The 23547-nt window shown below is 41.9% G+C and overlaps 1 protein-coding gene across 1 annotated transcript in view; it reads left to right on the top strand.

Moving 5' to 3' along the window:
* Window positions 1-23547, top strand: part of PDE9A (phosphodiesterase 9A) — a 91530-nt gene that overhangs the window by 27507 nt on the left and 40476 nt on the right. The window contains exons 5-6 of the mRNA XM_032763579.2: window positions 13017-13071; window positions 13930-14000. Coding sequence (XP_032619470.1) covers window positions 13017-13071; window positions 13930-14000 — 126 coding nt within the window. The remainder of the gene's footprint in view (window positions 1-13016; window positions 13072-13929; window positions 14001-23547) is intronic.

Raw genomic sequence — 23547 nt, forward strand, 5'->3', positions numbered from 1 at the left:
CTTCTCAGTGAAGACCGAAACAAAGAAGTCATTAAGCATCTCTGCCATTTCCAAGTTCCCTGTTACTGTTTCTTCCTCCTCATTGAGCAGTGGGCCTACCCTGTCCTTAGTCTTCCTCTTGCTTCTAATGTATTGATAAAAAGTCTTCTTGTTTCCTTTTATTCTCATAGCTAGTTTGAGCTCATTTTGTGCCTTTGCCTTTCTAATCTTGCCCCTGCATTCCTGTGTTATTTGCCTATATTCATCCTGCATAGTGTGACACAACTCACAGGATCAGTGACAAACACACACAGTGTAATAATCATAAATGTACAGCAAGCAGCACAAAATGAATAGGTATATTGACAGTGTTATATGCATAGATGTACACCAAACGTCACACAATTCCTAACAGGCCCCCACACTGCAGGACCAGGTAGAGCACAGCTCACTACACCACGTTACTGTGGCTCACTGATAAAAAGGTGCTCTTTCAAAGCCTCCCTGAGCCACATAGCTCCACCTTGAGATCTTCTAATAGCCCTTGTGTCTGGCAGACAGCTGCTTTACCCTCCACTCCAGCAGCAACATTTTCCCCCTTTGCTTCACAGCTATTATGCAGGGCACAGCAGGCAGCTATAACTGTTGGGATGTTTTTCTCACTGAAATCCAATCTTGTGAGTAAACAACACCAACGACCCCATAATCTACCAAAAGCACATTGAACTGTCATTCTGCACCTACTGAGCCAGTAGTTGTGCATCAGTACAAGCACTCCTGGTGATTACCACACACTGCCGATGCAAGGAGACAAGTATGCATGCATAAGCGTATACTAACTGCAGCAGCTTTACTCTGACATAACTTGCATCAACCAAAGTTTGTAGTATAGACATGGTGTAAAGGTGTGATGCACAGGAGTACTGGTAAGAGGCCAGTCTTTGTCCCGGCCATAGTCACATGGGTCAGGACTGCAGTCACATAATAGGGGCATCCTCCATTAACTCCAGTGAGTACTGTTCTATCACAAGTAGCTTTGCTGTCTTCGCATTGCAGAAATCTGTCTTATTCCTGAAGTTAAAATGGTCTTAGGACTCACAGATTCATGACCATAGGGTTGTGCAACAACTAAAGCTCAAGCACTTCTTAATACGATAGATGCCTGTTAAATTATGCTGAAGAGCAAATCCTACAGAATTGTGACCCTTGAGGAAAACAATAAAACTAAATTCCTCTAGCATTTTCTTTTTGAGGCCTCTGATCTATCATTGCTTAGATGCACCGAATTCACTTCTGAGCTTTTCCTAGTGCCACTATCACTAGCTCAGTCAGACAGGTTCTTGGGAAAAGGGTAACAAAGTAACCTCATGCCAAACTTGGACTGCATATTGAAATGTAAAGAGGTCAGTAGACTCTTTGTCTTATCAACTGAGGTGAGATCTAGACCAACACACAGGGCAATCAATGCCTTTTACCACTTCTTTCTACAGAGCCTCAGCATTAAGAAGAGTTACTAGTGCATTTCATAGTCTGTTGACCGGACAAAGGGCGAAGAATGTTGCTCTTTATTTGCCTTTTCAATTAGCTTGTTATCAACCACTCAGGGAAGAAAGCCCATGATTTCTGTAGCCCATGATTAATGTAGCTGCCTGGTAGGAGACCTGTGTGCAAATCTATTTATATACCTGCCTTGCTGATTGATGAGCCCATTGATGATATATAAGTGAGACCCACAGATTTTTTTGAATGGTTATATATAGACACTATCTTCCTTGTACCTGTTCGTTATTTGTGAAATGACAGAAACTTGTCACAATGCCTGAATCTACATATATGATCTATTTTAATTTAAGTACCAAGATAACTCTTAAAACTTATGCAAGAGTGTGACATGCTCATTCTAAACAATAGCTTCAGGAAAAAGATCCCCATCCTGCAAAGCTATTCCCTACATAACTTACTCACACAAGTAGCCCATGGGCTGGACTCTGATCTCGGGTTTGCCAGTGTAAATCCAACAGCAGCTACTGTAACTTGCAAAGAGATTACTCACCCCAGAAAGGGTTTGAAGTTTCAGCCCTAATGAACTTGTAGAGCAATCTTAGATGATTAACTGCAGTGGATTTGGGGTCAGAATTAGAGCTGACTACAAAATGAGGATTTAATTTTGTGAAAAATTTCAAGGTTTCAGAATTTGTTTTTGTTCTGCAGTGGAACAAAACTATGACTTTTTAATAATTTTCAGAGAGGCAGAGCAAGAGACCTTGAGCAAGAGAATGGACTAGTGGTTAGGGTCCTCTCTTGGGATGCGGGAGATGCAGGTTTAAACCCATGCTCTGCCTGAGTTCTCTGGTCCTGTGATTATTAATTATTTCTGCAAAGTCCAACATGAGAAATTGAGACTGACTTTATAGTCCAGTGATTGGGGGACTTAGCTGGAATCTGGGAGGTATCTCTACCTCAGAACAGGCATTTGAACCTGGGTCTTCCATATCCCAGGTGAGGGCCCTAATCAAATGCCTTTATGCGAAGGGTCTCTCTTGTTCCTAGAAATTCCAGCTTAGACCTCAGCAACATTCCCATCCAAAGGTTTGCGTCCATGGAAAGTTTTGGCTTTGATGAATTGGTATTTTCCAATGAAAAAACATTTTGTCAAAAAATTCCCAACCAGCTCTCATTGTGCCCATTTTTAAGGCTTTTGTTCTTCGGATCTTTTACATTTGGAAGGACTATCCTCCTTATCAAAACAAAATACTTGGAGAGAAATCCTGACTGTGAGATGGGCAGAGGCACAAGCTCCGGTAGGTGTGTTGAGGATGGGACAGTAGGGCAGAAATTATCCAGCCTGATTCTGGTCCTTAGGGCGAGATTATCACAGGCCTTGCTTGGCCACCTAGGGAAGTGTGGTGCGGTAAGTCAGCCTGCCCCCCACACCCCCTGCTTTGACCTGCTCAGGTTGCAATTCTAACTGTTTTTCAGGGGAGCAGGACCAAATTGCCTGCTACTCCTCCCGCTCCATGAGCAAGTCTGTAGAAAGGGGTGGGAAGTGGTAAGATCCACATCAGTTGGAAGTAACAGAGGAGGAGAAGGACCTCCGAGTATTGGTTGATCACAGGATTACTATGGGGCGCCAATGTGATATGGCCGTTAAAAAAGCAAATGTGTTTTTAGGATGCATCAGGCGAGGTATTTCCAGTAAAGATAAGGAGGTGTTAGTACTGTTATACAAGGCACTGGTGAGACCTCATCTGGAATATTGTGTGCAGTTCTGGTGTCCCATATTTAAGAAGGATGAATTCAAACTGGAACAGGTACAGAGAAGGGCTACTAGGATGATTCGAGGAATGGAAAACCTGTCACATGAAAGGAGACTCAAAGAGCTTGGCTTGTTTAGCCCAACTAAAAGAAGGCTGAGGGGAGATTTGATTGCTCTTTATAAATATATCAGAGGGATAAATATCAGGGAGAAAGAGGAATTATTTAAGCTTAGTACCGATGTGGACACAAGGACAAATGGATATAAACTGGACACTAGGAAGTTTAGACTTGAAATTAGATGAAGGTTTCTAACCATTAGAGGAGTGAAGTTTGGGGGCAGGGAAGTAGTGAGAGCAAAAGACATATCTGGCTTCAAGACTAAGCTTGATAAGTTTATGGAAGGGATGGTATGATGGGATAGCCTAAATTTGGCAATTAATTCATCTTTGATTATATAATATAATGGAGATATACTCATCTCCTAGAACTGGAAGGGACCCTGAAGGATCATTGAGTCCAGCCCCCTGCCTTCACTAGCAGGACCAAGTACTGATTTTGCCCCAGATCCCTAAGTGGCCCCCTCAAGGGCTGAGCTCATAACCCTAAGTTTAGCAGGCCAATGCTCAAACCACTGAGCTATCTCTCCCTCTCCCTAGCAGGTAAATATGCCTGATGGTCTGTGATGGGATGTTAGATGGGCTGGGATCTGAGTTAGTACAGAGAATTTTCCTGGGTGCTGGCTAGTGAGTCTTGCCCGCATGCTCAGGGTTTAACTGATCACCATATTTGGGGTCAGGAAGGAATTTTCCTCCAGGGAAGATTGGCAGAGGCCCTGGGAGTTTTTCACCTTCCTCTGCAGCATGGGACTCGGGTCACTTGCTGGAGGATTCTCTGCACCTTGAGGTCTTTAAACCACGATTTGAGGACTTCAATAGCTCAGACATAGATTAGGGGGTTGTTACAGGAGTGGGTGGGTGAGATTCTGTGGCCTGCACTGTTCAGGAGTCAGACTAGATGATCATAATGGTCCCTTCTGACCTTAAAGTCTATAAGATCCCTGCTTCTGCCTCCCTATACCTGTAGGCTGCAGTAGCTGTCTGGGGCCAGAGGGAGGAGTAAGGCCCTCCACAAATAGGCTATGTCTAAACTATTGCAGGATCAACATTGCTGTGATCAATGCACCGGGTAGCAATTTAGGGCAGATATTCCGTGGGTAGTGATCAATCTATCAGGGATTGATTTATCACATCTTGTGTAGATGTGGATAAATCAATCCTCGAACACCCTTCCCGTCGACTCCGGAACTCCAGCTCACGAAAGGCGGAAGCGGAGTTGACGGGGGAGCGGCAGCGCAGCGGTCGACTCGCCACTGTCCTCACTGCCAGGTAAGTTGACCTAAGATACGCTGACTTCAGCTACAACAATCTATTCTCATAGCTGAAGTTGCATATCTTAGGTCGACCCTCCACCCAGTGTAGACCAGGGCTTACTGGGTCTAGAAAAGACCTGCTAAATCGATGGCAGAGTGACCCAGCATGGTGTAGACACCCCAGTAAGTCAACCTAAAATCCTCCTCTCTGATCTTATATTGCAGATCTCATATCTGTGCTGTGGAAGCACTGCTGAATATCATGCCCTCATTTGGGGATGAATTCCCATTGCTGTCATACAGGAAACCTTGCCAAGAGCCCTACACAGAGCAAGTGAAGAATAGGCAACAGATAGGTGCAGGAAGAGTTAAATTTTGCCTGTAAACTGTGCAGCATTAGTTTACTGCAATATCATTAGATGGGTGTAAACCTTCTGGTTTTCACTTGCAAAATGTTGGGGAGCAAAACTGAAGTCCTTTGCAAATTATGCAAAAACGTTTTGCAAAACCATATCCCACTTTTGTAAATGTGAATTTCAGAATGAAGGTGACAATTACATTTCATGTTTGTGTTCCAGTAGGAGCAAGAGGCCCTAATGAAGCCTGGGACACCATTGTGCTATGCAGTGTGCATGCATGTAAGGTCAGATTGTGATATCCTGATGCACATTGAGTTACACAAGGAGTTGCAATGAAATCATGAGATTACTGATGGCGTAAAGCAGTACTCAGCATGAGCAGGGAGATTGCAATCTGGCCCATAGTAAGAGCCATTCCCTGCCCAAAAGAGCTCAATAGACACAACAAACAGAGGATAGGAGAATGGAAGGATTATTATTATCCTCATTTTACAGATGGGAAACTGAGACACAGAAATGCAAATCCTCAAAGGTTTTTAGACACCTAACACTCATTGATTTCAATGGGAAGTAGGGTCCTAAATGCCTTTGAGCATTATAAATGGTGTCTGCATAAATCTCAAAATTTTTTTGCAACAAGCAATTATAGCGTTCTTGATTAAAATGTTGAAAAGTAATGATGCTTTGTCTCTTTAAGATGAGAGGAAGTGCCATTGTTAGTCATATATCTTTACTGTACTCTAGGGTTATAAAAACATACATTTTGTTTTGAAAGTCATTTATTACATTTATAAACATCACATTGCAGTTGACTGTTCCCTGGATTAGAATGTCCTGGTACTCTCAGTGAGTTTTGACAGGCGGAAGGAGTGAAAATAGAATGTCTAGTTTTGTTACTGAGTTGGTTTTTAAAAGCAACTTGTCACTCTCTTGTATGCTACAGCCATTGAGACAGACCTGAGAGGCGCTGAATTCAGGGTACACGGGTTTCTGTATTTATTCTTACTGCTGGACTTGTAGCATTCCAGGCATTGTATATGGTAAGTAGAGATGAAGCTTTCCTGGAATTTTAAATAACTATTATTTGTTTTGTTTCAGCTCTTTGATTTTCAACAGCAGTTTTAAACCCTTTCTGGGATAACTGAAAACTATTCCCTGTAATGGAACAAATCTTTTTATTTGCTCTTCGGGTCACTCAACCTGGGAATCGAATAAAATAAAAACACAACAGAGCATGAATTAGATCCTAGACTTTCAGAGTACTATGTGCTTGTCCCATTTTAGAGTCACAATCATGTAATAATCAAATCATTTGGGAAATAAAAGCAAATGTTCCGGACAAGTATTACTGCTATCTCTCATAATTAACTGTAATATTTTGAAGAGTAGCCTAGTGATAATGGATGCTTTCAAAGGAAACAAAAGCTGTTGTAAAGAAATATATTTTAAATATTTGATATCTATTTCTTACATGTGTATACAACTGATTCTTTTCCAAAACATATTTTGCGTTGTCTATGTTATATTTATGATGCATCTTGATATATCAGAAAAGTACAAGAGGCAGCTGTTAGAAATGCCAATATGTTCTTTACGCTTAAGGTATAAATGTGTGTGTGCCAATATATTAAAAATAGATTTAAAACATATGAGAGAATATAAAATGTTTATCTTGCATTTCCAGGAGAGATTGAAAGAAATATAACATATTGCTACTGGACTTCATTTGTGGAAGACAGGGGATTATATTAGCATCATTTTGTCATTTTACTTTTTTAAAACTAACTAAAAGAATCTATTTCTTGAAATCTAGTATCTTGTTTAAGAATCACTTGCTCTTTCAAACACTAATTGCATGGTCTTGTGGTTAATCTCAACAAAGAGTCTGGGGATTTACTAGATAAAGGAGACCTGAACTACTCTGCAGAGAAAGTTTAATTGACACAGCTGCTGGAGACAAAAGAGCTGTCTACACTAGGACTTCCAAAGTTGCTAACAACAGTGGAGCTGAACCAGTGCTGGCAATAGTGGGATTTTTACATTTTAATTCCCTACTGTAGACACGGCTGTAGAGTTAGGTTTGATTTTCAAGGGTTAGGTTTGATTTTCAGGGGAAAGTGCTTGGGAAGTTTGTACTGCAAATGCCAGTGGTCTCTCTGTCCTATGGATACTCAGAGGACTCCATTCTCCAGAGCTGTGAACCTGGCACTTCATATTAGCACTTCATGCACTTACATTTTTTAAAGATTAGCAACTTTTTAACGTATACTAAGGATTTTTTAAAGAAAGTCTGTTTTTTTAAATAAATAAATTAATATGTTACCATATAATATAAATTTAGTGGCCTGATCCTGCCATCCTTATGTTGGCAAGATTCCCATTACTCCATTAGGAGTTTTTGCTGTGTAGAGACTACTCCTGTGTGAATTCTGCACCACAGCGTACACACAGAATTCGAGTGCAGTGCAGAATATTTTTTTCTCAGCAGAAAATACATTCTGCCAAGAAGTGCTTCAGTTATGCCTTTCACCCACTAGGGGCCACTGTGTGCCAGAACAGAGAGCAGCCACTCTGGGGTGGGAGCAGCCCCAACTGCGGATAAGGAAGGGAAGAGAAGAGGCTGCGTTCCTCACAGTGCCCTACCCATGGGGCCAGGTCAGAAGGCAAGGGGTATGGAGGGTTGAATAGGGTATGGCACATGGAGCTGCTGGGGGGTCACAGATTGGGGTTCAGAAGGGCTAGTGGGGGGCACAGACTGAGGTAGGGACTGAATAAGGATGGGGGTACAGGAACACATGGGGCAGAGTGAGGGGACTGCAGAGACATATGTGGGGGGGGCTGGCTTTGCGGGGGTACAGGAACACATGTGGACAGGGGCAGATGTGCCTGAATGAATGAGAGAAGATAGGGGTCAGTCAGGGTCTGCATGGGGAACGCTCTCTAACAATCTCCCACCCACACCCCCAACAACCCTCCAAGTTCACACCCAGCCTCCTCCTCCAGCAATTACTTCCCTCTCCTTCAGCTCCTCTGTTACCCTGGGCTCCCCGAAACCTTTACACTGCTTCTGAGGAGTATGGCAATATGGTTCTGTATTGTAGTTTAAATTAATTATTACTCAGAGTTCTGCATTAATATGCCTAGTAATGAATCTATTTGTCAAAAAATATTTCCTGAATCATTTTTGTTGTCTGTATTGTAACAGACATATTTGCTGACAGGCATTTTGAAATAAATTACCAAAAAATTGAAATTGGTGTGATTATAATGTGCATAATTTTAAAATATTGTGTGCAGAATTCTTAATTTTTTGGCAGAGAATTCCCGCAGGAGTAACACTTCAGGATTATACACTTATCTGCTTTATCCTAAGGATGTTTGTGCAGTACAAGGCAAGTTGCTCACTGTGACTTTGCTGTCCTGCTGCATTATCAATGGTTTAGAACACAGCTCTGTGATTCAGGTTTTACTTGAAAATACTGAGACTATGACTGGCCTTGACTGGAGCTGCTGGGTGCTATGATGATGCAAGGAATAAATTATTGCCTGTAGCATATTGGTAAAGCAGAATGTACAGATTAGTTAGGTGGTCTCTACTGCAGGTGGGATGCATAGGTGTTAATGCTTCTCACTTAAGTCCATGCTTGAATGGGGAAGAAGGCATAAGCCATGTACACAGAGGTAAAAATTAAAGCGTGAGTAGAAAAATCTAATGTAGAAGTAGGTTATCTCCCAAGCAATGTCAACAACAGTACATCTTCCATGTTTACTTTTTAGATTTACCTCATTTAATCCAAAACTTTGGACACATTTATGTTTAATATTATTTCAAAAGCTCCATCTTACTTAATTTGCATTCACGCTACAGACTCTTGTCCTAAGTTATTTCTTTTTCATACATATTTATAGTTTACTGAATGTCAGTAAATACAGCTTAAAAACCAAACCAAATGCCAGCAAAGGATATCAAGGCCAGTGAGGATCATAACATTTCTGACAAGAGTTAAGTATTTTTAATAGTACTTAAATTACTTTTGAAAATGATGCTTAGACATGTAAGTTATTTAAATGCTTTAAAAATATTTACCCAAGATTTCCTTTTAGAATTATAGGCCTGTTCTACTTTAAAATGTCTATTGCTGATTTCTTCTCTATTGGTTACATTACATTTGAATAAATAGCCAAAACAAAGAGTTTGGGATGGATCCTCAATTGGTGTAAACTGTCATAGGTCCATTGATTTTCTGTGGAGCTATGACACTTTATATCAGCTGAGGATCTGCCCTTAAACATTTATATATATATATATATATATATATATATATATATATATAATATGTGCATGTGTGGGTGTACATATAGATGATAGATCTATGTGTGTAGATATAGGTGATGGATATAGCTTCTGCAGCTATACTAGGGAGGATATAATTTGGCTGTCACCTTTCATGCTTCAGGGCATAAGCATAAATAAAAAATAATATCCCTATAGTATGGCATTTCATAACTAGAGCAGTTACCCACTGTCAGGAATAGAAAGGATACTAGACAAGTTGGATCAAGGGTCTTCCCCAGTATGGTAGCTCTTAATTTTTATTGCAATAATTATTTACTGGAAATTGTCAAAGGCAAGTATATCCTGAATGTCTTTCATGCCGTCAAACATCAGCGTCTTGGAAAGTTGCTCCTTACTTATCTGTCTTAAGGTTTGCTACCATGTCAACCACTGCAGTACAGTACTAAGCATTGTAAAGCCAAGGTACAGTGTGAACCTTTCCTATGTGTCTAAAATGTACTTGCTGTAGTTGTCTTGTCATAAAGAACAGTAAAGGGCTAGAATTCTCTCCTGCAATAAGAATTGGTCTCAATGTTTGGTGTATTGCTTTCCTCCCATTGCAGAATTAGCAATGTGTTTTACTTGTGAACATGGACACCACTTCTGTAGGTTTTAGGCTGTTTTTTAATATGTACAAAAGCAAGGAATTTTACTTGCTGTTTTCTAGTTACCTGGTCAAATCACTCAGTGCTGTCTAGGGTTGCCAATTTTTTACTCACACAAAACCAAACACCCTAGCCCCACCCCTTCCCCAAGCCCCTCTCCCTCCCTGCTCACTACATTCTCCCTCCCTCAGTGGCTCACTCTCCTCCACCCTCACTCACTTTCACTGGGCTGGAGCAGGAGGTTGGGGTGCAGGAGGGGGTGAGGGCTCTGGCTGGGGGTACAATCTCTGTGGTGGGGCCAGAGATGAGAGGTTTGGGGTGCAGGAGGGGACTCCACGCTGGGGCAGGAGTTTGGGGTTCAGGGTGTGGAGGGGGCTCTCGGTTGAGGCAGAGGGTTGGGGTTCAGGAGGGGGCTGTGGGTTTGAGGGGGCTTAGGGCTGGGGTGGGAGGTTGGGGTTTGGGTGTGGACTTACCTCAGGCAGCTCCTGGTCAGTGGCGCAGCGGGGCTAAGGCAGGCTCTCTGCCTGTCCTGGCTTCATGCTGCGCTGTGCCCCGGAAGAGGCCAGGAGGTCCAGGTCCTAGGTGGGGGAGCCAGGAGGCGCCACACACTGCTCTCACCTGCAGGCACCACCCCCTCAGCTTCCATTGCCCATGGTTCCCAGCAAATGGGAGTGCAGAGCCAGTGCTCAGGGCTGGGGCAGCGTGCTGAGCCCCCGGCCAATCCGCCTAGGAGCCGGACCTGCTGGCGTTTGTGGGGCACAGCGCAGTGCCAGGACAGGTAGGGACTAGCCTGCCTTAGCCCCGCAGCACCACCAACCAGACTTTTAATGGCCTGGTCAGCAATGCTGACCAGAGCCACCAGGTTCCCTTTTCTACCGGGCATTCCAGTTGAAATCTGAAAGCCTGGCAACCCTAGTGCTATCCTATCATTTATAGTTTGACTTCCTTTTCAATGTCATGTGTCGGGCCTTCTAGAGAATTAAAATGGGATTTTTGGAGGAAAGCTAATAGAGTAAATTAATACACTGACTGGCTTTTCTTGTTTGGGGACCTGAATTTTAATCCTAGTTTGGATTACAAAAGCAAATGAATATAGCAGTCTCCTCTCCTCCTGCAGACAAGTTTAAAAACAAAACCACTGCAGAACTAGCAGTCTCTGGGGAAGTAAGTAAAAGAGATTTGCAGGTCAGGCATGAGGTCCATTTACTGTGTCGTGTGGGAGACTTTCACTACAGCTGTTTGCACTCTACCTGATTTAAGATCATGCTACTAGTCAATAACTTTCACAAGCACTAAATTTACCTAAAAATTTTTAAAGAAAAAACAAACTAGAGGATCTAGTGGTTTCCTAGGTCTCCAGAAAGATCAAGATTTTATGTTTCCTGTAATACAGTTTATTTCCACATTGTAGTGAAGCACAGCTGAGGACAGGCCAATATCTGGGGAGTGTTTTTGCAGGCAGTGGCTGAAATGAACTACAGACTCCACAGTCAACCAGCCAGCTCCAACTCTGCAAAATGACCTTATTTAGCAATGGTGTGTTATGCCCTTTTAAAGAAGATGCTTCTGCTACTATTACCTACCCTAGAATACAGCATGGTTATGGAATGACAGTTCCTAGATTTAAGAAGTTACTGAACTTTGCTGCTTTTTACAGTCCGTGCCAAAGATAGGACTACAGTGTGATCCCAAGCTGTGCTTTAGCCACGTTGAAGCATTAACATGTTGTTACTGGGTTCTTCACATGGTGTGTTTATAGTGTAAATGCAACCTGTGTGAACCAGAAGGAGGGAAGTGGGCCACGATTTTCAAAAGCGATTAGTGATTTTGGGTGCTTCCAGTTTTGGGTGTCCACCCTGAGACACCTGAAAGGGCTCTAATCATCAGAGGATAGGTGCAGAATTCTTTCTGGAAATCAGATATTTTTCCAATATCTAAAGTTGGGCGTCCCAAAATGACCAGCCTCTCTTGAAAAGCTTGGCTGTAACCTGTAGCCAGGGGACATGAGACTGTGGTAGAACCAAGGAAGTAGCAAATACAGTGAAAGGTACCATCACTGGCATATCTATGTTCCGTTCCAAAATGAATGGTTATATTCAAGACACCAGAATAGCTGCTTTGCTATATGTTTCTTTGATGCAGACCCACAACAAAAACAGGACAGACACGTGGATGGATTTTAAGCCAAAGTCTACAAATATTATTAAACTTTAACAGAGGGGAGGGATGCTACCCACCATCACCCCTGCTCGTCTATACCAGGCATTTAGTTGGTTCCAGTGCAAGATTTCTAGGGCTCCTACCACATCACTCATAACTCAGCGCAGGCACTCCTCAGCCTACCCCCCCGACTCAGCTCATTCTGAGTCCCAGCAAAATGTACTCCCACAAGGGGAACAAAGGGTGCAGCAGGGTGGGGACACTGCCCGCAAGGGCCCCAACGTCTCACTTTGTCCCAAAAACCCATTGCCAAAATCCTAGGTCTCTTATCTCTGGGAACTGTTTATTTTATCCTTGCAACCATGTAGGAAACCAGCTGCAAATTGTGACGAATCAACAACTCAAAGTACCCCCTTTAAGTACCAAATGCATTCCTAGTTAACCCACTGTGGCTTGAAGGTGCTGCAAAGAAGCCAAAAAATTCTCTGGTCCTCTGCTAGTTGGCCCATGGGAGGAAAAAAAATCTTTCCTGACCCCTCTAAACAGACGATCAGCTAGGCCTGCAGCATCTCTCAGGCCAGATTCCCACTCCTAGTTCAGGGTGGGTAGTGTGGGGCTGTAGGAATGAAGTCCAAAGAGGCTGCACATGGCTCCCCATTCCAGGTTAAATCCTGGGAGCTGGGGAATGCTAGCCAATCAGCACCCTTTTCCCCTCCAACTGGCCAATATGTACCAGAGACTCCAAGGGAGAGGTCCTTCCATGAGTAGATCCCTACTGCACTGCTGGGACTGTCCCCCTTCACTGGTGGCTCCATCAAGTTCCTCCACATGTTGCAGCAGGTGGGTGGCATTTGCCAAGCCCTAAAGTTGAAGTAATGCATACAGTGTCGGACTTCACTGTCTTTTTTTCTGTTCTGCGTCCTATGTTTTTCCATTATTTTGTTTTTTAGAGAAAGAGGAATTGTTCCAGAGTGTACTGACACAGATTGCTGAACAATTCTCAAGGTAAAAACTTTACATCGTTGTTATGAATGCAAAGTTCTATTTCTTTTATTGACACCGGCTAAGGCTTTCAAAGGGGGCTAAAGAAGTGAGACACCCAACTTCCACTGGAATTCAAAGGGAGTTGGGCACCTCATACCCTTAGAACTCTTGACAATTCCAGCCTTACTGCCAGACTCAGCCCATACAACTCCCATTGACTGCAATGAGGAGATGCACAAGGCTTATGCCAAGATGGAATTTGGATGGTATTTGCACAAGAAATGAAAGGTTAATTGATTTAATTGTGCTTCCATCATCTTATTGGCAGCAAAAAAAGTGCATCTTTGTTTAGTTTTGTAGGCTCAGCACTTGTTTATCGATTTTGACGTGCACATTTTTCTTCCACCAGATAACAATTCTGAAAGTTTTTACAGATGCTTATTTTATCCTTTCTGGCTTCAGTAAGAGGGATCAATTCTGCTATATCTCTGTAAGCCACCAATATGATTGAAAGAAAAAAGAGCTTCAAAGGTGTACAGATACCTGTATGCTGGTCTTGAAGCACCATCAATTTAGTTTTGCTTCCCTAAGGGGCATGATAACAAGTATCTACTGGAAGATGGGATATGACTTCATTTTCTCAGAGCCATAACTATAGCATTCTCTTTTAATATACATGGACTCTCCAGAGCCTTTGAATGTGCACATCTTTCTTCAAGGTTGTACATTCAGCACAGATTTTGCTGTTCTTTACTTGATGTTAAATGTCATTCCTTGGTCTACCCTTTGAAACTGGTGTGTGGTTTCTAGTACAAAATCTTTTCTTTATTGTATACATATAGATACAAAGTATATTTCATATCTGACTTTTTTTCCCAGGGTGTTTAATATTAATGAACTGAAAACTGAAGTAGCAAATCACTTGGCAATGCTGGAGAAAAAGGTTGAACGTAAGTGTCCTCAATTTTTTTAACAAAATTAGGAATTACTATATATAAAATTGACATCTGTTTAATTATAATACAAGGGTCTGGTAGCATTGCCTGTTATTCAAGTCTCCTGACACTTCTCATTATATCACCCTGTTTTCAATTACTTATAAATTTACAAGACTTCAGATATTTGGGCTGAAATTTTCCATGCTGGGTCTTTGCCTGAGGCTAAATTGTTCTGGAAAAAAAGTTCAACCATTTCCAAGAAGAAGGCTAGGGGAAAATATGGTGTTTTGTCCATGTTAAAAAATTCTGGTGACCTTTTCCTTGACAAGCTCTAGCGCCCCTGTGCATTGGAGAAGGGACTTGAAATATGTCAGGATGTGCCTTTTTCTGTCCCTATAAACACTTGCCCAAATTTGGACAAGTAATAAGTCTTTGAAAAGTCACAGTTTGCCCATGCTCAGTAGAGATTACTTTGATTTTAGCTGCAAAATTCCCCAAATATTCCATGTATACTGAGCATGCTCCGGTCCAGTGATTAGCAGGATTTTCTGTACAATTGTGGTTCTGAGCTGCCATGGGCCAGAGCAGGGTCAGATACTGAAATTGAGGGCAGACAGCTTGTCTTACCACACCCTTGTGCTGCTAATGACAAGGTAGCCTGTAGGAAGAAGATGCCTAATTTGAATGCAGAGGGGACAAGAGCTGCACTTGCAGGGGAGGCAGAGGGAGCAGATGGTGACAAGGAGCCTGTGGGAAGACTGGGACTGGAGACTGGCAGGGGGAAGAGGAAAACAGAGACTGGAAGTTGAGAGGCAGACTGATAGCTAGGGAGGGAAACAGGAGGGGACTGGGAGCTGGTAGATTCAGGGGCTGCTGATATTGGAAGAGAAGCTGTGGGGGGGACTGGGACTGGATGGACAAGGAGACTGGGACTGGGAACCAATGGAACCAGGATAAGGAGATGTGGGAGGAGGGGAGACAGATCTGACAAAGAGCTGGGCTATGGAGGAGAACTGGGAGTGGCCGTGGGAGTGGGGGAGAGACTGGTACAGGGAGTCCAAACAACTGAGACTTGGAGTTGCTAGGCAAGGAGACTGGGCCTGGGAGGAGAAGCCAGAGGAGAGGAGGCTTGAATGGGAATGGGGAAGAGAGGGATGGGATAGGGACATGTTGGAGGGGATGAGGTAGAAGAGTCATGTTTATGGGGGATGGACATAAGTCTGTGCTCACCATAGCACGTTCCGGTCCAGAGCCTAACATGGAACCAAGGATTCCTGAGTCTCTTTTCCTCTACTGCCAGCAAATATCTGTGAAACCCACTGGCAAAGTGTCCTGTCCCCCTCGTCTGCTGGTCCTCATGGGAGAAGACAACCTACTACTATTGGTTAGTCTATCAACTCAAGTGGCAGAGTTATGTGAGGTGGATCTAAAGGTTCCAGTCCAGCTAATGATCCACGTTGGTGTCAATAAGATGCCACATGATGGAATTTCTGTTTTTTCTGTTTGCTTTTTTAAAAACCTAGGAAATTAGACACACACAATGCTATGTTAACAGAACAATATAAGGTTGCAAAGTCAAGCACTCAAAGATTAGGAAATGCCAGAATTAAGGTGGCTTGTGCTACGTTAATTCATCACTCTTGTGTGTATGCGTTATGATACAGTCCTTAATTACATGATCACATTTTATTTTTCTGCAGGACTCCTGTCTCATTTAGTACACAGGATAGACCTGCTCTGGAGAGAAACAGGGCTGTGTAGTAAAAGAAAATGTTGTCTGTGGGACTTCTGCTTTATTTGTTACAGAAGTTGGAAGGTGTGTAGTGAATGAGGCAGGGGACTGCAGGAAGAGGAAGGATGTTTCCATGGTTACAGTAGTGAATGCTGGCTTGGAGAATTAGATTCTGTCCCTTCCTCTGCCCCAGAGCAAGTCACTTAAACCACTCTTTTCAAAGGTGATCACCAATAGTGTGTCCCTCCTTTTCTGGATTCCTGACTTGAGACCTTGGGATCTGATTTACAGAAATGCTGAGAATTCAGAGCTGCGACAGCAGTCAATGGAGGTGTAAGGTGAACATATAAAGTGGTACAGAATGCTAAGCACTCTGAAAAATGAGGTCCTGGGCATCTCAAATTGGGCACCGAAACTTAGTGAACCTTAATGAAACTTTTTACCTTAATCTTGCTGTGCTTCTGTTCTCCATCTGTAAAATGGAGATAATAATATCCCACTCTCTCACCTTACAGAGGATTGGGAAGGTAAAGTAATGTTTATGAAGCACTCAGATAACCTAGTGATGAGCGTGAGAACCAATGAGGAAATTAATCATTGTATATTCAAAGCAGGGTTTGAATAGTGTGCAGTAAATCAGGCCTGGGGCCACATATTGAACAATGAAAAGAAAACAAAATAGCTGCTCATTAAATGAGTACTGCCCATCCTGTGCACTAAATGAGGAAGAGCATCTGTGGAAAAAATAGTATGTGATCATGTAATTGAAGACTGTATCATAATGCATACTCACAAGGGAGCAGAATTAATTCTGGAATTTCCTATCTTTTAATGCTTGACTGTTCAACCTTAATATGGTACTTTTCAAATATGTTGGCTGTGTGGATGTGGATGTGATAGATATATATTTATAGAGGTGTTTTCACTTTCATGTGAAGTAAAATTCCAAAAGGTAAGTGCCTACACTCAATAAAGAGAGGATAGTCCTGTAAAATATAGTCTCGTTCCTTGAATTTTTTAGTACTTTAAAAAAAATAATCAAATGAGGATAGTGTCGTTAACTTCTTCCATCTTATGTGGTTATGGTGGATATCTGCACAGATCAGAACCCTTGTTATTCATTTACACTCCCTCCCCTTATAGTCAACTTCTTTCATTAATACATTTACCATATATTAAAGAGAATACTACTGAATACCTTCTTCTCATTGAATACTCCAGACTTCCCATTAGTAGCATTAGGTTTTCAAGGTATTTCCAATATATGTAAAAGTATCTCACTTCCTTTTTCCCTTTCTGTACTCTCACACTGTATGAAATATGGTTCTCACTGAAGTCAAAGGAAAAAGCCTAATTAATATCAATGCAGGTTTTCACCTACTGTAGTTCCTATTCTAGCTGCAACACACACACTGATTCTGAATATGTAATGTAAGTAAAATGTAAAATACTATATTGTCCATACCAATAAATATACTGCATATAAAAAATAGACTACATATATTTTGTGTGACTTCACATGGTTTAGACAAGAAAGGCTACATATGCTTTTTATTAAAGAGGCAGAAGCTTTAAATTATCTCTGCCAAAACTGGAATTGTAAACACAGAACACCCACGCCTTTCATTCCCTGTTTCCTGGTTGCAGATTAAAACACTGCAAGGCTCTATTATTGTTTCTATTCTTCCTTATTGTTTTAACAGTAAAATTTATTGTTCTTAGCTACTCTCCAGCAAGAAAGTAAAGTTCAAAGCAGCATTTTTCTGTATATAGTCCGATTTTTATTTTTTCACCCTGTGTGGTGCATAAAATAGACCTACAGAAGAGAGGGCAATAGGACACATAAAGCATTAGCATACAGCACAGTTTTGACAGGGTCAAGTTCTCATTTATATACTCCACAGGCATAGGCACATTTAAGACAGAAATTGACTGAGCCTTCTGCCACATCACAGCTGCAGCAATGCATTTTCGCTCTAGGCTAGTACCAGCAGCTTGCCAGAATCCATGGACCTGAGCAGGTGAGGCCGGCACTTCTGTGGCTCTTCCCATCAAACTGATATACAAAGCAAGCACCAGAGTGAGTGCTGTATCCAACTATCCCAGCCAGACAAATGCTTCCTTCTTCCACTGGCTCTCTCCCAGGTGGCTTACTAAACCCCAGCTATAGATGCACTCTGCATGCACATCCTTTCAGCACTGGCAGACCAGCAGGAATGGGAGGAGATAACAAAAGGTTGCTGTCACATGGTTCAGGGTCCAATCCAGACCAGTCAGGGGTTATGTCACCACTTGCCCTGCCACCCTGAGTGCCTTACGATGCTTTGCTGCTGTAGCTCCCAGCCTGGGATGCTCACAAGCAGCCTACGAGCATGCAGGTCACACCATGAAGTGTTTATATGCTAGATAGCCCTGATTCAGCAGTTCTGACACCAGCACCCTGTGTACAGCCCCATTCTAGCTTCCTCCAGCCTTGTTTCCACAAAACTGTGCACTCTGCAATATCCATCCTTTCCTGGATAGTTCAGAGAAATTATAAGGTTTCTGTGATCTTCTCAAGACACAAAAGCACATCACAACTTATTAATTTAACGAGGGTAAACGCAGTCTTCCATTTAAACACAGCTCTGAGTTGGTTTATAGTTAAAAATTGAAAGAACAATAATCCACACCATGCAGAGTCATGCACAAGAATGTATTACACACAGCGCTGGCGGAGTATCACTTTGCTTATTAGACTCAGAGACACTGCAGAACAATTGATTACAATAGATTATATAGGGTGCTCATTGGGCAGAGAGAAGCGACGGGGATGGGTTTTCCCAAGCCCTGGATAGGTTCCAGCAGCAAGACAAGATAAGCCCAATAAGCCAATGGTCTAAAAGATTACATAATGGCTCCACCCACAGCTCAAATTAACATATTGCTGACAATCAGGTAATTGCCCTCAAACTATGTCTATTAAAGTTTATAGGTTAAATCCTAATTTTGGGGCCCAGGGGAATGAGGATTTAAAGCAAAAAAGCAGTAATTAGTATTTAACAATAACAATTGTTTATTAGTTTACCCTTGGATTTCTGTGGGCTAGGATTGGCATACATCTGTGAGGGGAGGGTGTCATAACTTATGTCAATTATATTAGGCCTCTCCCTGAACTCTGTCTGGGATCTGAGGGGTATTGTATCACTATCTCCTCCCTGCATTAGGGAGTAAGCATGAGGCCTTTCTCAGCACTTCATGTGTCTATAACTCGCGATAAGGACATCCAATTACATTCAAAGTTATGCTGACTTCGCTCATTGACTTGAAACACACAAGGTTATCTGTTTACCCCAGCTTTCTCTTAGCCATGTATTGCTAGTCCTCATTCAGGCCTATATGAAAAGTTCTTAGAAGAAACTGTAGTTAAGATTTTACATGCACAGCAAATGGATTTTGGCCCTTCAAAAAAAAATCAACTTTATTAACAACAGGACATAGGTTAAATGATGCCAAGTAAAAGGAATAAAGTTAGAAAGGGTTACAAGCAAATAAAAATGAAAACATGCATCTAAAAGTGTAAAACTTAATCCAGCAACATTTCTCTCACCAGACATTCTTCTCCCCAGCCATGGCTGATTTTCCCTCAGTCAGGACTTTCCACAAAAGTATAAGATGCTGGCTTCCCGTGGTAAAACATCTTTGCCTAAGCAGGTTTCTAACCTGTATTCAGTTTCCAGAGACTTCAAACCCCACCATCTTGGTTGAAGGGCCCATCTTTCTCAGCTTGCAAGAGCTCTGGCTTCTTGTGTCTGTCTAGTGATGGGTGCCAAAGATGGCTTCTGTCTTTGCTTATATCTTACAAAGTTCAATGAATTTGTTTCAAGAGAAGGATGGCTTCATGCTGTTCTTCACTTCCTGTGGGCTTCTCATCCCTCCGTATGTAAATGGGGCTTCTGTTGTTTTGCTTTCACCATGCTTAATTTATATAGGACACAGGTAAATAGCTGCCTTCTCTCCTGTCTGCGGGGGGAACGGCGGGAGTACCTGCTTCTCCCTGTTTGGCCACAGACTGTAAAGCATAATATCATTAAATATCCAAATTTCCTCATATATTGTAAATATATACATTTCACAATGATATTAGTGTCATTAGCTTTCAGAAAAGACCTTACTCTATACACTTTTATAATACAGTAATATTCGATATAATCAGTTGATTCAATTGCTTATCACTCGAGGGTCAGCCTTCCCCCCGTCTTTATAGACAAGTAAAACTTTACAATGTGTTCTTTGAAAAGTAAAACCCAGACCAAACTTCTCTCTCCTGCTGGGTCATAGACACCATCCTATGTCTTCCCCCATTACTCGGCTCGATAGCCCTGTTTACCCAATATGTAACTATGGACTTTCATGGTCTTTGCCTGAAGACCTGTCTGGTCAGAGAATGAAATACACATTTCTTTGTCTGAGGCAGCCTGTGCTTATGCATTGCTTACCAAACACATGGTATTGACCAATGGGAAATCTTGGCAAGTGATGGTAAGAAGTGGCGGCATTGTCTCCATCAGGGTATCAAAGTCTGTGACAGAAGCTGGCTCCTACAGCTTGAAGAGAAAAGAGTCCATAGGAAACAAGCAGCTCCCAACCAAGATACATACATTTGCAATAAGTGTCAAAGATCATGCAAATCTCTGCTTGGACTGTTCAGTCACATGAGACATTGCAAACCGTCTACAACATTGGCTACAATTCAAACCATCTCTCACAGACGAAAGATGCCAACACGCACCAAACACGTTAAGAATATAATTCTAGCACATACTCATAACTTTTTGTCCACGCCCTTTGCATACACCATGACAGAATATTAATGATCAGTGAGTTATTAGTTTTCCAATGACGTATTGCATGATACCTTTTAGATACAGATTATAACCATAGTGAGTTGGGGCACACTGAATTGGTTGGGTCGGCCGAAACTCATTACCTGATACCAGCGAGTCCCTTTTCCTCTGGCACTGGGATGCTTTTAGGATCACAGTTGCAAACTGTCTTATTTCAGCTACATGGTGAGATAAGTTACATATCTGCAGTACATGGGGCTTGGTAGTTGGATTTGGGAAGCCAGCATTCACAGAGCTGACAAATTTTCCCCAAACAAGGCTCTTCCTTAAACTGGATCTCTCTACTGATCGAAATAACAACAGATGTGGCTATTCAGGGCTATTTCTGCGTGAATGGATCAGATTGCATCTCCAACAGCCAGTGTTGGTGAAGAGGTGCTCATTTTTTCCTGTCTATGAGTGCACACATCTGCTCAGAATTTGACCTCAAGATCTTGCAGCTGTGCCACGTATGCAACATTTTGAAATAATTCCAAGTCTTCGTGTTTTAAGTGTATAAGTGCAATGAGCTGAATCCTGAACTTCTTACTTAGGCAGACTCCCACTGAATTCAATAAGAGTTATGATCCAGTGCAGAATTCAGGATTTGGCCCAATGCCTTTTTAAACTACGGGGTCTTTTAAAAATGTATTTGTTGCTGCAAATTAATGTAAAGGGTCTTGATCTGCGTGCATAAACAAGGCAGTTTATCATATACAAGTAGTGTGAAGCAAATTACGCTTTTTTTCAGCTGCTTCCTTTGATCTTGACTTCTACAATGGAGACCAGGTGCTGGCATAGAAGAGATGTGAAATGTATAAATGGGTGCCAAGTGGACACCTACAGAGTGTAACTGACTGAAGTGTGTAAGGCCTTGTCTACACAGGAAAATTTTCTCAATATAATCCAATGTATTTATACTTGGGCAACCCTCACTGGGACACTCCTATTCTGGTATAAGAGCGACTTTTCCTTTTCCTACATTGCTTGGGAAGGGTTTACAGCTAACCCCCACTCCCCACCCCCAAGCCATTTTTATGCTGAAATAAAAGTGGGGAGTAAATCTCTAAAATTATACCTGTAAAACTTCCCCGTGTAGATAAGCACTTAGTTAAGACAGCAAAGCATTCTGCAGTAGAATAAATGGCTTTAAACGAGGGGCATGCAAGAGTGCAACTGTGAATCCCAAAAGAGCATGACCCAGGGCGCACCTGAAGAAAATGCGCAACCACATCATGCCAGGAGGAAGAAAAATGACCCTTTTGTCAATGTCTTTCTCCCCTGCTCAAAGGTCTATCATGTCACAGTAGTTATTAGACAGGTTGGCAACCATAGCTGAAATTAATTATCTGAAAAGGACACCTAAAGGAATGACATCTAAGGCCATACGTGAGATCCAACCACTTTATCTATCTATCTATCTATCTATCTATCTATCTATCTATCTATCTATCATTGGTGCATGGTTGATGGCATTACATTTAAGGACCATAAAGTATTTCACAGATATAAAGTGAGGGCAGAATCTGGCCCTGCCTCTCAGCTTAAACCACTGTTACATGTGATTGTACAATGCTAACAAAATTAATTTCATGACCACAAATTAATTTCATGACCATTTCAGGCCTGTCCAAAAGTTCTTCCTAACCCTCTGTAAGGAAGGAGAAGAACACTTAATTTTTTTTAATTTTAAAAAAACCCTTTAAAAAATAATTATATTAGTTTTCTGCTCCAGTGTTGATGGTGAGCAGATTTGAGGGAAGCTGAAGAGCGACTGTGACCGGGGTCCCACGAGAGCCAACTGAGGTCACTCAATTAGGGTGAACTGCAAAGAACGGGGCAGACAGTCTCCAAACTGGTGGATAATTCAACACTTAGATTTACCCAGTCAGCACAAAAAAGCTTCCGTAACACCTCACTGGTTACCCAGAAGCCAACAACACAGTTCCCTTATAGTAACCCAGCCTCAGGCCTCCACCCAGATACCCAAGTCAAGTATGATGAGGATTATTGAAAATCTTATTCATCATATAAAAAAATTCTACCAATCCCAAAGGATCAGACACATGACCTCCCAGGTTAATGAATATTCTCGATCTTACCCAAATACACACTTACAGCCAATTCTTATTAACTAAACTAAAATGTATTAAAAAAGAAAACAGAGTATTGGTTAAAAGACCAGTACACAAACAGACATGAGTGCAATTCTTGAGATTCAAATTCATAGCAGAGCTGGTGAGCTTTGTAGTTGCAAAGAGTTCTTTCAGAATTAGTTCACAGGTTATAATCCAGTGTTTATATTCACTGCTGTCCAGTCAGAACTGGGATCTCAGTCCCTGTGGCTTAGGCTTCTCCTGCCCAAAGCCTCAAGCAGATCTGAGATAAAAAGGATTGGGACCCAAATATCTTTATATAGTTTCAGGCCTTCTTGTGACAGCTCAGAATCCTTAGGCGAACAATAGGCACTCATGGGGACTTTTAAGTGGACCCAGTTTCTAAACATTACCAGTAATTATCCACACAGATTAACATAAGGCAATTTCCTGTTTGCAGATGAGTTGCTATACATTTCAAAGAAAGATAAATACAGCAATATCTTATGTTTACAGTTCATTTAATCTCTGAATTAACAGAATACAGCATAGACAGGGACTGTTTGATTACACAGTAGACCTCTACCAATATATATGTAAAAACACAAACATTATCTCCCTATATGTTGTTAAGGGTTGAATTTGAGTCATTTATCCTGCAGGATGCTTAACCCTTTCCAGTCATGTTTCAGAGTAGCAGCCGTGTTAGTCTGTATCCGCAAGAAGAACAGGAGTACTTGTGGCACCTCAGAGACTAACAAATTTATTTCAGCATGAGCTTTCGTGAGCTACAGCTCACTTCTTCGGATGCAGAGAATGGAACACACAGACAGGAGATATTTATACATACAGAGAGCATGAAAAGG

Source organism: Chelonoidis abingdonii, chromosome 1 (genome assembly GCF_003597395.2).
Source record: "Chelonoidis abingdonii isolate Lonesome George chromosome 1, CheloAbing_2.0, whole genome shotgun sequence".
Classification (NCBI taxonomy): domain Eukaryota; kingdom Metazoa; phylum Chordata; order Testudines; family Testudinidae; genus Chelonoidis; species Chelonoidis abingdonii.